We start from the raw sequence: 15,083 nt of genomic DNA, 5'->3' as shown, positions 1-15,083 counted from the left end.
TTAACATGTTATCAGACGCTAACAGCATGGCGTGATCAGTCACGTAAATCTTACACTTAATTTAAGTTGAAACGGTCTTGATATCCACAACACTATTCAAAACTATTTTGAAATAAATCAACAAAACAATTCACTTTCAAGATAACTCCGTTGCAGTTATATTATAATAATACCAGTGGATAACTTATTGAAAGAAGAATTTTCGAGAATATTTGTATACTGCTTCTTTTTGCTCATGCGAATCAATACACGCATCTTATAAATTGCACCCTCTAGCGGCAACACGTTCATGGCGTCAAAACGACATAGAAGGATGTTAGTACAGTGATTTGAATGTATATCCTTTAGTTGTAAATTTGTTCAAAAAAATGCTAAAAAAACATTTTTAAAATATACAGATAAAACACATATTGGTGCTGACATCCTTTTACATCAAGTAATCACTTCTTCGCTAGAGGGGTCGAAGTATAGAAATGGTTTATTACCTATTTCACCTTTGTATCGAGCAACACGCACGATTACTAGGACAACCAAAGCTGCGGCAAGTAATACTGCAGCTCCAAATATAGTAGCCAGAATGACAGTGTCCTTTTGTTTATACCATGGTTTCTGTTTGTAACAAATCAATGAATCAATATCTTAATACCTTATTTTATTTCTATAATGATTTGTATAACAATAAAAAAAAAACATGAGGTTCATTTTAATTTGATTTTTGTATTCACCAGATCAGAAATAAATGGAACTACATTTCAAATAATAATATTAAAATAATATTTATTATAGAATAAATGATAATGATCATAATTGTAATAGCGTTTTCAGTTGAATCCTTGTCCGAACAAAATATACATAAACAAACAAAACAATAACATGCATGTGTAAATTGAAATGCTACAAATGCTGTAAATTTCTACATTGAATTTCGATATAATATGATTCATTGCCAAAGAATAGATGTGGAAAAAGTATACTGTAGATGGGAGAAAACACAGTGACGACAAAAATATACATTTCTACGACAGTCATCACTAAAGTTGAAGATAAAATTGCGTTATAGGCAACTATGAGGGCTGAAAAATGTAAATAAATAAATATATGATCGTTGTTCAAGTGCTTAGTGTTTAGAATTCTTGACCATTGAAGGAATGTGAACGTTCATCATCAGTAGAACATCTTGTTTGATAGTTGTTTATTTACAAGCAATAATACATACAATATCTTTATTTGACATACACCCTCTATATGTGAGTACATATACATGACTCCAGTGACTTGTAAGCCCATTGGGCTGGGTGACAGATTTTTATTTTCAAGCTATGTATTTATTGAATATTTTCCTATATAATTGTCACAGTCACTTTAATAAACAATACTTCTACTACTATATTAGTGTAATATTATTTGATATTAGAGTAAAAGTAAAAAGACTCGTTTGAAGAACACAAAGCTAGTGTATATTGTTGTACAAGTTAAATGAATAATGGTGCCTAGCAAACCTTGTAATCAAAAATGAGATATGGCGGAGTGGTTTCTCTTGAAGTACGAAAATTAGTTCCAGAAATGTTGTATAGGCGTGAATGCATACCGGGACAATAAGGATTTTTTCAATGTTGGCAATTTAAACCAAGGATAACATCGCACGTCTCTTTGTTATCATGAATGACAAGACGTTGCTTAGTTTAACAACTTTACTTGGTGCATTCACTGCACTGCAACATAATCTTTGTTAACCAAGGCTAGGTTGGCAATGTTCGAGCAGTTTAAATAATCTGCAAATAATCTGAAATCGAAAGTGTCAGTGGCGTTTAACTCTACTGTCAATATAAACTAGGGTGGTCAAGTAAATGATTCTTGTGAAAAACTGCAATGTATTTTGTTTGCAGGATGATGGGCACCACCATTAACTGTGGCAAAATAGTTTTTTTATGAATCATACTTCCGCTGAAGGAACCTTCAATTGAATTTCAAAAGCCCCACGGTCGCATACCTAAATTGTACCTCTCACAAAAGTACATGTACATTGCAATACATTAATGCCAAAATTCAACCTTATCAAATTCCTGACATCGTAATAGCTAGATCTCATAGATGTCAAATAATTTCACTATTCGATAAACTGATTTTTCTGAAGATTGTCCATTTATTGACACATTTGAAATGGGGGCGCACTTTATCAACTGGAGCACACAAAACAATTGAATATAAAAACAGTTGCAACTCATCGCTCATTTAAATTTGATTGTCCCACTATCTCTTTTGGGTCACTAAAAAAATAAAAGTTACTGCTTCTCCAGAAATTAATTCCCACAGGGAATTTGATGCTGTATTCATAGTGCTTTTTAAACAAAATGCAAGGATGGAATTTAATTACAGGTATGAAACCACAGTGTCGTTGACGAGAGTAGTTACAGATATGTCCAAGTTTTACCAGAACTAAAAATCACACATCAAAATTAGAGATCGAAATACAACCAAATGTACCCAGTCACCAAGAGGAATAACAAATGTCCGAAAAATCAATACAAACATCGCCAATAATAAGGGGCAGACGCATCATAAAGGTTACAGAATCAGGGACTAGAGCGTAGCCTTTTTGTATTGCGTCATTGTTATCAACTCAACTTAGGTGACATTATATAATGATATCACAAATATTGTTAATTAAGCTCAATGAGATAAATGTGTTTCTTGTATTATCATATTAAGTATGAATAATAGTATGTCCAATTATTTAAGGTATAGATGCAGTTTATTTGTGAATTTCAATCAAAAATATTTTTTTTTCGCTTTTTATATTGATTTTTATCTAAAGAACATTCTGTGAAAATTTGATTAATGAATTCCTATTGGAACACCGTTAAAATTGCTGGTTATTTTCTGGTTAAAAATAAAAAAAACACTCACACGTGGCAATGTTTATGTCCAGTTGCCTAATTTGCATGCTTAAGCAAATAACAGAACCTTTGATTGACAATATGCAAATCGAGATTGTACGGGTCATAGTTCATTCAATCACGCGCATGTGCAATTATTCTCAAATTAGTTCTCGCTCGCTAGCAAACCAAACATAATATTTCCTCGGCGTTTTTTTCCTAATGTTTATCATTACATTATGCGTGGTGTGAAAAGAAAGAGGTAGAATCAATATTCAGATTCAGATTCTTATTCGAAAAAAATCGGCCAGTTTTGGTTTTCCGCCGAACGAAAAACTAATTCGATGTGAGCGTCCAAACGTGACTTTCCCTGAAGGCGTGAATCCGAGTTTCAGATTGACTGAGAGATTTTATTTTTTTTATTTTTTTGGGGTAACGAAAGTATATTCTAAATGAAGTTTCAAATAAAAAGGAACACAACTGCATTGAGTCACAAGCGCTCGGAACGTTTCTTTGATAATAACAAATGACCTAAAGTAGGATCGGTATAGTAAGTCAGTCGCCGGTACATTCGCCTACCACTCATATAATAACACAAGGTAGGAAAGCGTTGACACCATGACATCGAAATTGTCTGAAAATAACACGATTTTCCAAATTATATTTCGATACGCTTCACACAACTCAAGCATGATATCGGTAGAAACTATCGATCGACTTTTATTACCTTTATTCGAACTAAAACGGGTTAAATCCTGTGAAAATCGAAACACCATAGCAAAATGCCACGATCCTCCACGCGGATATTTTGAAGCAGAGACCCGAGCATGCGCAGTTCCCAAGCATGTACGCGCGTTTTGTGTCATCAAAAACCAATGCAGATGTTTGTTTTTTTTATATTGCGAACTATTAGTTCAATTTTTATTTTCAGGAAAATTCAATTTTATAAATACAACATATAACAATACTGTTGTAGGAAAATCAGCCTAGTTTTCTGCTATGTAAATGCGAGCTAAATTTATAAATAAAATTGGTCGAGCCTAACCAAGCCAAGTGTTGTATTTGCTTTGCACAGCGTATGATGTGGGTATTTGCGTATGAATGGGAATGTAAGGTTGCATGCATCTTGCAGGTGGCTTTGTTATGTAAATTTATGTGAGTTGTGTGGTGGACGTCAGTCAGTACACCACGAGCCGTCAAAGTGTGAGCACTGTATTTAGCTCTGCCAAGCAGCAGTTTGTAAGGGCATTTCAGGCTCTTCGTCATCTTGCTCATGCTGCAGAACCAGACTAATAGTCAACCAGCGGTACGTTCATACCTGTGTACAGACAGGGCGAGTTGTTGGTTTCAGTGGTTCTGTCCTTTGCTGAATGGAACAGGGAGGAGTGACTGCATATCAACCTTGGCTTGGTAATTGTGAACTGGTGAATCGTGGTCGTGTGGACGTACGTTAATATTGGCAACTGGTGGTGGTGAATAGTTTCTATTATATCTACCCGGATCAGTTATTTGTGGCACAGGCAGTGTTAGAAGCTCTATGGACTTGATGTGGATGGTAGCTGAAGTATTGTCGATGCCAAGATTTGAGGAGCGTAACAGAACACTGCAGGACTACAATAAGACACTGATACTGTAACTTTATCAAAGTTTTGCTTTGCCTTAATTCCCTGACCCGAAGGCCTTGTATGGCTCAACTTAGTTTTACGTAACTGTGTATTAAGCATATTGTTGTATTTCGCATAAATGGATAATAGATTGAAGTCGTTGATTTGTCGATTAACGTGATTTATTAGTGATAAATTCTTGTGCACAAGTTTCATGTTAATTTCTGAGTATGAATATCTGTTGATGAGGTTTAGAGAATAAAATAGATTAGTTAACTGTATGCACTTTGTCATCACCATTCATTGTGTACTCCAGCGTGCTTAGCCAATCCTCGGATCTGTGACAAATACAATATTTAAATGTTGAGGCTATGCTGTTTTGATTCTAACCGGATATATTGCACTTTCATGTATCTTTTGTCCAATGGGTATCTGTACTTCGATCATTCGCAAGTTTTGCTAGGTGGTGCGAGACAGCTTTGTTCGTAACCTGACGAACTCCGTTTAATTCAATGAAGCAAACAACTGACAAGGCTAAAATGAATTGCAGAGGTACGCTAAAATTAATTGAAAAACAAGCAAATAGTTTCCATGAAAAATAAATCAGAGACAGGTAATTGATAAAAACTCTTTTGACCTATTAGTTTTGTGCTGACCTCTTCTCCGCGTCTTATGTTTTGTTTTCCTCATCATAATACTTACTGATTGATGACTCCGTTTTGATTTTGAGTTTTTTAGCCTACAACTCGGCCACGACCTTTGCTTTTACTGTGAAACATAGGGACGTTTAGGTCAATTTGACGGACATTCCATTTTTTAAAAACTAACGAAGCACACTGTCTAGCATCCCCGTTTTTTCGCCGGTAGTACAACAGCATGTTGTGTAGTTGGCCATGGAACTACAAACGCCTTTTAGTACCAAAATCGGAAAAAATTAAAAATAAAATTGCCTCCTTAAAAAACGAACAGAATTCAAATATTTCTTTTAACAAATATGTTGCAGTTCTTTAAAAGTGGGAAAAATGGGATTGGAAACGCTGAACAAAACTTCTGTGCCTCGCGTTTTGATTCTAGGGTTACGCGATTATTCATTATTGTGCGTTCGCTTCTCGAATTTAGTTCCCAATACTACATAAAAATCATCGAGGATAAATAATTTAATATCCCACTTTGTACTCCTCACGGTAAACCATAGTCTCTGAAATACTCTTAGATTTTTTTTTTGAAAATACATGGAAGAGAAGCCATGATGTTTTGGTCGTGATAAAAGGTCACCTTCTTAGGACCGCCCCTGTTTAATAATTTATGAGATGATGTCATATTTCCTGGCAATGCCACGTGTTTTTACCGACCCCATCAAAACACTGGTACGAATGACGTGTTTCTGATTTATATATTCAAGAGCAGTTGTTCTGGGTCATCGATTGTACATCAAATGTCTATGTCTATACGTTAACTTTCAATTTCAATAGTCTAGAAAGTCTGACGAAGTGTCACAAAGCAGTAATTCCCGGTTTAACGCGCAAAAATGCAAATTAGCCTTTTTCTCGTCTTCTATTTTTGGTGAATTCTGGAGTTTTAAATTATAATAGCTGATAGACACTTTGGCCATTTGCCTTGAAATTTTCACACATTATTGACAAGGTGCTCCCTCATGAAAATGCGTCCGGACAGTTTATTACGGCGAGTGGAACGAAAATAAAAAGTCCGCAATTAATATAGATATATAAATTATGCTAAAATAGAAAGGAGTGAACTTTGAGGTCATGCTGTGCGACTTTGAAATCCGTTAGAGGGATGAGTGGACGCATTTGAATTAGTAGTATACCAAGGTATCCAGTGATGTAATTTTACCCACAAACGGACTAAAAGTTTTTTAGCATTTTTTTTAAAACGACTTTTGCCCAAGAAAGCATATTTTTGACCCAAAATCAAAAACGCATTCTGGATATTTAAAATAAAGACAAGTTTTACAAAGTTTGTCAAATAAACTTTCAGAAAATATATAACATGTTGGATATATAATACCATCTTCGTTGTCTAATTACTCAATTAAAAAGCAAGCCAAATAAACTGCATCTCTACCTTAAATGTGTGCAAACCACTATACATTGAACCTTTAGCTACCAGTGTACTACAAAATGTATATTTTATTGTTAATAGTAGTAATAGCATATGGAATACTTACCGATGGTGCCATTTTACTTCAAAATATGAAACAAGGATTGTTAGCTCAACCTGATAAATAAAAATAGATTGTCTGATATACGTAGTATTAAACTTTCATCAATGATTGTCTTGAGGAGTAAAAACTATTATGTATAGTACTAAATAGTAAATGCAATGAGTAAATATAAACTGAAGTGAATACATGTAATAGATCGGGTAAAATAAATCTACTGACAATATTCTAATCCCTTTGTAAAATGGCTGAAACTGAGTGATTGGAAGTGTGAAGTCAGTGACAAGCTTACTTTAAGCTATTTTAAAGCTATCCACGTTACTTAATTAAACCAAATATAATGCTGGACTCGTGAAATTCAATGGTGATTCCGTTTTTAAATATTTGCAGTTTGTTACCATATAATGTTTTATTCATTGGTTTAATTCGTAATATCGAAATAGATTCTCATATAATTAACTGCCGGCATACATAAGCCAGATTTCGCCGAATACTCGAGAGCACTGATTAAAACAAGCACTTACGAACAGTAACCAGTGTTTTCACATGCTCAATAATTCGAGTTAGTACTATTTGTAAGATTTGCCCTGGGACGTTTTGATTATCTCTTGATTTGCGTCTACTCGTAGACGTTACAGATTTGAGCAGCTTTAAATAAGTGACGTATATTTCACGTGGAAGGTAACATAATATTATAAACTTGGCATAGAATTTGTTTGGTTAATTTGACGGCCTGACATGTAAATGATACGTTTTAATTTTTTTTTATTATTTTTTATTGTGTTTTATTTATGGTGCGATACGTACTCTGGAAATATGAAAATGCAAAGTCAAATAAAAATAAAACATTTATATTTATGTGAGCAAATATTTAGTCAACAAATTTGTCTAGATAGAATTTTCTGCCACCATGTTCAAAATAAATAACGACATATATTTATATTTCGTTCTTTAACTAGAATTCGGTATAAATAATTCCGTCCGAGCAGAAATGTTGTCATATACACGGATTTCAATGGCGTAGAACGACCGAGATATAAAAGCCATATTTGCAGTTTCTCTACTTGTGCATCGGGAAATATGTTTTTCCATTGTAGTTTCGTTTCCCCTGCAAACTATCTACAAATACTACTAATTATGTAATGTGATTTGATGATGATGTGTAAAACGTGACAATGACCTACCATGTCAGCATAATAATGATGTTACTTTTGATATTCAGCATTGTTTGTACGCATTATAATTAGTATATAGTAAATTAGATACTAATATACAGTTTACGATGGTGGAATCATATTCACTGCCCTCATACATACATTTGTCTGGTCGAAATTTATCCTCTTTTGTCGCTGTAAGGGGTGAATCATTTGCCACATGTAACACTGCTTATTTCCTAATTCCACATTATAGAGGGAGTCAAGCAAGACATTGCCTGGTGTATTTGCATACATTGAAATGATCATTGTAAAGTGCAAACTAATTGGTCAAACAAAGATAAAACATAAGTACCGCCTGCCCTGGTCTCTTCACTATCAATTTAATTATTGTTTTTTTAAAGAAAATTGTGATGGGTCCATGCAATAATAATTGTATTTTTAACTTCAATGCTCTCTCTCAAATTGTGTGCAATCCATTGTACTCACTAAAAGGTGACAGTTCTACTAGTAATATCGTTTTTTTATTCTCAATATGTTTGTTGTATGTTACGTTATAATTCGGCTTAAGCAAGTTAGTCTACTCTCTGTAAGGGCGTGTTCATAAAGATGTTTTTTAGAGCTGACTTTTTGGTTCGGTGACTGTAGTGTACTGAGTTGCACATCTACTCACAGTGGTGAAATGCTTTGCTTTGGTAGTAACCTTGAATATCATGTATGCGTGTTTATTTATTCGTAATATGCCAGCACTTACATTTCATTATAAGATAATAAATTGTGTACCCACGCGCTGCTTCCCGCCCGACACTTATACTGATAAAATACCTTTCAAACCTACTAGTATTTTTCTGTATGTCGCATTTCACTTCAATTTGCAATGGCGTACATATCAAGCAAAATTAATTTAATAAGGAATTATACACTACATATAAATACCGTTACACATAAAACATCCAATACAAAATTTCCATATGAATATTACCAAAGATGTATTCGTGAAACAAAACGGGTGTGATATTTGCTCCAAGCAATGTCTTATCCAAAATGTCAGAGAATGTAATTCTTACATACATACAATAAACGGACACAGTTGTTAGACATGCTTTATTGCGTGTCAAATCAGTGATGTATGCGAACCACGCCCGATAAGACCGTTCGCTGCCAGTTACTATTGGCCAGCTTATCAAGTATTTAATTTGCTATGCATCATATTTCATGATGATATACATATACATTTTACGTTAGTGTGTATTAATATTTTTCTTCGTCTTCAAATATTTATATTAAACATTAGTTGATAATTTTATCTTCATCGAGCAACATGCATCGACTTCATATTTCGTAAATAAGATAAATATTTGTATCGATCACACATTATACAGAAGCAGCCAACGAACGATTTTACAAATTTTCATTCAAATTATTGGGAAAAGCCCATGTAGTTGTCGATTTTAAATGTCATTCACGAAAATTAGGGTACCCCAAAGCTGTTCGAGTTGTGCCCTCCCTCTACTCCTTTCAGAAAGTGTCCTCCCATTGTGGAATTGAAACTCTGCCCGCCCTTTTCATTTTCTGCCTCCCCTTTCCCCACTGCATAAAATTATGTGTTCCCCTCCCACTAACGAACATTTTTGGTCGAACAGCTTCTGTAATTAAAATGTATCCAAAGTAGTATCACCATACACATTACACATCAAAAATCAAACAATTTCATGAACACTATTTTTCTTCAAAAAATAACGCCCTCTAGTGGTAATTATGAAACAAGACTTATGGGCTCATACCACTAATTGAATTTCCATAGACGACAATGTTAACATATGACGAGATTGCTATATAAAAATTATGAAGAAAGTTGAAAACATGGCTCAAAAATGGGAAATCAACATGCCAGTAATCAACCATATGAAAAAAAACTAACATGTTGGCCAGCTGAAACTCTTGCAAATCTCAGGTAAACAAGACAAATCTACTGTACATTTTGTATTTGGATTGCACCAAGATAAATCACTGGAAAAACACCAAGATTAGAACATCCAAATACACACAGAATATACCCACAGGTACACAGTCGCTAAGTAGTAAACAAAAGACCACATGTTGGTCTCACCCTTGACCCAGGTGATTACGCCCTGAAACAGGGAGCACCTAAGAAAAACAAATATTTAAAAAATTTCATTGGTTCTTGCAAGACATTTAAATTGGGCTACGAGCAGCCATTGGTTGATTAGTGGCATGAGACCTTAAGGGACACTGGATGGAAGTTGGATGGCGAAGCAAGCTGAATAGCAATATCCAACATTACAATACCATTAACAAACAGACAAGTCATTTACTACTGAACTATTGAATAGTGCACAAACCCCAAAATGCTCAACTGATTCGTCCAAACTGTAACACCATTTTATAGCTGCAGAAACCTAAAATACACCCGATCTATAACACATCGCATTGAAGTACTAAATCACAATCATGAATGAAATTATGTACTTTGCCATTTTGTGTGTCATAAATTGTAAACAATTGGCAGTGGCAATACTTAATTCCATGGTGATGAGATTTTGTACAAAATTTGAGCTCCAGTTTGGAATCAAGAGATGGTGACCATTTTTTTCTCTCCCTCCCATCCTTCTGTTAAGACATACACATTTAAGCTGTCATGAAGGATTGGGCTGAAAATAGCTTTTAATGATTCACAACAAAATGTCACTTCCCATTTTCACAAAGTTATCTTTTAAAAGAGTAGATCAGTATTTACTGCATTTTTATTTCAATATCCTAGAGGCACAGTGGTCTAGACATACCACAATTAATACTATCTGCAATACTGCACAATCAACCAGGGGGACATACAGACACAGATATATGCATAGACTCAGTAGGTAAACAAGTGTAAATAAAAATTTAATTTCTATATTTACACAACAATTGTCATACATAAACATTACTATTAATTATATTATACCAGTGTATCACTGCCATCAATGTGATTGGTTGGGAGACTGTTTTAATTTATGCAAGCCATGGTTAAATAGAGCATAATGCACAGTTATGGTGTTCCAAATAAGGCCCCAGAATATGAATACAAGTTCAATTCGTAAACAAATAAAGGGAAAGGCATTTAAATTTTAGGGAAATTTGGGGTAATATTGATAGCATGACTTGAAGATATTATATACATATTTCATTTTGGCAGTGGTTAAATAAAAAAAATGTACAACCTACAATTTTTGCAGGCTATTCTTTGCGACATGTTTTCGTTGTCTGCAACATAGACATGGCAGAGTATCATGTTCGGGAGCTGGAAACACAGGCTAAAATGTATGCTACCGGCGGCGAAAATTGTCCCGTTGAAGCATTTCAAAATGTATTTGTCCAAATTGCAAAATGTGTTGTTTCAGGGACCCCATGTAACTGTAACACACACTAACATAGTCTGGTATTCATGAAAATAAATTGGAATCTATGATGAAAGAGATTTCGATAGCAGCAAATTTGTTGACAATTCAAACACATTCACTGAGTGCACTGTGTTCGGCAGGAGTTGAAACCAGACACATTTATGTATTCCAGTGTTCGGTCCTACACTAACAAAGTCACCAATAATCAGAGTCAAGGAACATCCAGTATCCTGTCTTGCAGTTTTTGGTATAAAAACAAATCCTCTGATAGAGAAGTGACCGTAGCGATCGAAGCGGGTTTTCCGACGTCATCCGTACCCCAGAAAACACCAGCATAGTAGCGTCTGGACCAACTCCCGCAGAATCTGGCACCGCTTCTATTTCTAATACCCACAATCAAAGTACACATGCAGCATCTGCTTTGTTCCATAACTGCACCTTTAGTGGACCGATTAATGTCAGCATAACAAACACAAAATAGAAAATTCGACAACGATATTAAGTCCACAGCACATGTTTTCAAAAATGGAGCGCAGTGCACACTGCCTGTAATTTCTGCTGATGATAATTTATTCACAGCTATTCATATGTAAATTTAGCGTTCAGCTTGTTCAGTTTATTCAATTTCTAATTATTTGCTAGTTTCTTGCGTTGTAGAAATAAACTCCCTTTGATTGTGATGATATCTAAACTTGCTCTTCTGTGCATTTCTGTGTACTGAGCGCGAATGTGTGATAAGAGATTAAATACTGGTTCCAGGGCCCATTTCATCTGATCACCGTGTCGACCAGTCGATGCTCATTACACGTAGTTCGAAAACGACTTTCTTATTTTGTAAAAAGGCCGAGAGTGTCGAAAATGCTACAGAAATGAAGTTAGTATAATATAATAGCAATAAACCACCGCCGGAGTCAGATATACCACTCGATATTGCACAATTCACTCCATGAGTGAAATGTGCAATATCTCGTGGTATACCCGCCTCCGGCGGTGGTTTATTACTTAATTATGATTCTATTAGGCACACAGTAAATGGCTGCTGAATATACATTTTCATAAAATTTGACATGTGATATGTATGTAGTCGCTAGAATTGGCAATCGCATTTGTTGAAAATCACTGGAAAATGTTTAATCACATAAAACAGGCTTCAAAAACACATCATATATAGTGGCTGTCTTAATGTGAACCCCTTAACCAGAAAAGCTAAAACACCAAAACAATTACAATACTATTAGGGTACTAGCATTCATTTTAAATAAAGCACATCTGGCAACATTCTAAAAAAATATGTTTTTATACAAGTATCTTTTTGACAGAGAATCACTTCAGCTATATACTAGTAATCATAAAACAATGTACTTGTTGCTCTGGAATTCAATATATCTTGTCTACAATCCTCAGGAAAGCAGCAAATAAACAAATTACCTCATGGTATAAATAGCTCCTCTGTATTTGTACAGAAAAAAGTAAAAAGTGATACTAATTATAGAAAATTAATTTTATTCAAGCTTCAGTCAAAATTGTTGACTGCTATACAGGGATCAGTTAGAAGCTAAATTATTAGTATTAATGCTTGTAAATCTTTGAGATGCATTTTTGTAAACAGTCCTTGCAACTCCTGTGAACAGTACCTACGCACCTATTGTGATACCATTGTATGGCCAACGACAGGAACAGTAGAGCTTTATTATAAAAACTTTACCTTTTTGCTGGAGCGTGTTACATTTTGAAGCTTTGGGAATGAGACAACATGCTGTCGCATTTTATTTTGATCAAAATTCATATATGGCAATTTTGTTTTGTTTCCAAGACATAACTCTAATGAATTGGCAACGGCAAAAATACCACAGTTGTTAGAACCTCTTAACTGTCATTGGGTTTGTGGCATGCGTACCTTAATGTAATTTTCAGTTTCAAAGCAGCGATATATACAAGCAATTTGTACTGCTGGAGCACTAGATGGTATGCTGTCATAGTATGAGATTTCATTCCCTACACTAGACACAGCAACCCAATGTACTGAACAAGTGAATATTATTTGGACAGACTCTTGAGGTAATAGGAACGAGTTGATTGTTCTGAGAAAGTAAAGTATCTTGAAATCCACTAATAGAAGGAAACTGCTGCTGTAATAGCTTCTGAGCAGCATTTACATGAAGATCAGATAACAGTCCCAGGAGTCAGTAATTCAGTTCTATCAGATTCATGAAGATGGTCGTCATCTATCCATACTGGATTGTGTAATATTTCATTTAATGGCAGCTCCTGTCAAAAAGATCAATAATTAAAGTCATATTTTGTACATGACATAAGCTATGATCATCTATGGGATCAACATATTAAGAGACAACATTTCAAAACAATGACAGCAGTTATATTTTAGACAATTTGGTGGACTGCCATATTCAGAGAAGTAGCAATTCCATAGGTGTATTCATCAAGGTTTGGCGCGTCAGTATTCTCACCTAGATTGGGTTTACGAGTGGAGCAGCACCTAAGAAACTGTTACACTCATGGTTTTTTCATGGCATACTTTAATTTTAGTATTCTTGCAATAACCTAGTTTCATGTGAATGAGTTTTTATTCTTTACGAAAATATTTACGACATTCGATTCACCATAAATATAAATTTTTATGACAATTACTGGTAGTAATTTATTGCAACTAAACTTATAAACAGTCGGCATGAATTCAAACCTTCAATCTAGTTAGGTGGTAAAATATAACAAAATATCGAGCCACTGTTGCCAAAGCAACAACCAAAAAACTATTTTTTGAATAGCTTCTCACCTAATGTATCTCCTCTTACAATTCCGGGATTGAAAAGCTCGGACATAGCTCATTCTATTCAGCTTGAGTGTGGGCACAAAGTTACTGTTTTTTTTAACGCCTTTTATCATTACTGAGAGATTTGCCCATAGACCAGTGTTGAGTTATCTACAGAAATAACGAGACAGATCTAACATAAGAATAAATAGTACATTATAAGTGCAACACATTTTTAACTTGCACATTCTAAGGGTCGTTTCATTTCAATAAAATAAATGTGAAACTAACTGTGAAACATTAAGTAATGATAGCTATCAACATACAGTGTAAAAGTGACACGGTTATCATCCACTATGTGTAGAGACATACTTTTTAGTATTTAGGGTAATTTCCACATACAACAAATATATACTTTATATATATATTTTATTACCTCAACTTAAGATGAACTGTCATTATTTATTAAGGTATAATAAAGTGTATTATTATTATTATTATTATATACAATGTACAGATGACAGAGCTATCTGATACAAAGTGTAGATGCCTTATTTTGAAATAGACTTTGTGAGTATTTGGATGCTGCTATCTACATACAATGTACAGATGACATAGCTATATGATACAAAGTGTAGATGCCTTATTTTGAAATAGACTTTTTGAGTATTTGGATGCTGCTATCTACATACAATGTACAGATGACATAGCTATCTGATACAAAGTGTAGATGCCTTATTTTGAAATAGACTTTTTGAGTACGTGGATGCTGCTATCTACATATAATGTACAGATGACAGAGCTATCTGATACAAAGTGTAGATGCCTTATTTTGAAATACTTTTTGAGTACTTGGATGCTGCTATCTACATACAATGTACAGATGACATAGCTATCTAATACAAAGTGTAGATGCCTTATTTTGAAATAGACTTTTTGAGTATTTGGATGCTGCTATCTACATACAATGTACAGATCACATAGCTATCTGATACAAAGTGTAGATGCCTTATTTTGAAATAGACTTTTTGAGTACTTGGATGCTGCTATCTACATACAATGTACAGATGACAGAGCTATCTGATACAAAGTGTAG

The 15,083-nt window shown here is 34.4% G+C and overlaps 1 protein-coding gene across 1 annotated transcript in view; it reads right to left on the bottom strand.

The window, feature by feature from the left end:
* The window catches only part of LOC144342142 (uncharacterized), a 30,354-nt gene extending 23,674 nt beyond the window's left edge, over positions 1 to 6,680 (bottom strand). Inside the window, exons 1-2 of the mRNA XM_085507482.1 lie at positions 6,669 to 6,680; positions 486 to 609 (exon numbers count right to left, since the gene is read on the bottom strand). Of these exons, the coding sequence (XP_085363608.1) occupies positions 486 to 609; positions 6,669 to 6,680 (136 nt within the window). The remainder of the gene's footprint in view (positions 1 to 485; positions 610 to 6,668) is intronic.
* Positions 6,681 to 15,083: the final 8,403 nt, after the last annotated feature.

The sequence above is a fragment of the Saccoglossus kowalevskii genome, chromosome 14 (genome assembly GCF_978046115.1).
Source record: "Saccoglossus kowalevskii chromosome 14, keSacKowa6.1, whole genome shotgun sequence".
Lineage (NCBI taxonomy): Eukaryota > Metazoa > Hemichordata > Enteropneusta > Harrimaniidae > Saccoglossus > Saccoglossus kowalevskii.
The sequence above is the reverse complement of the archived record's forward strand: the minus strand, read 5'-3'. Positions and strand labels throughout refer to the sequence as shown.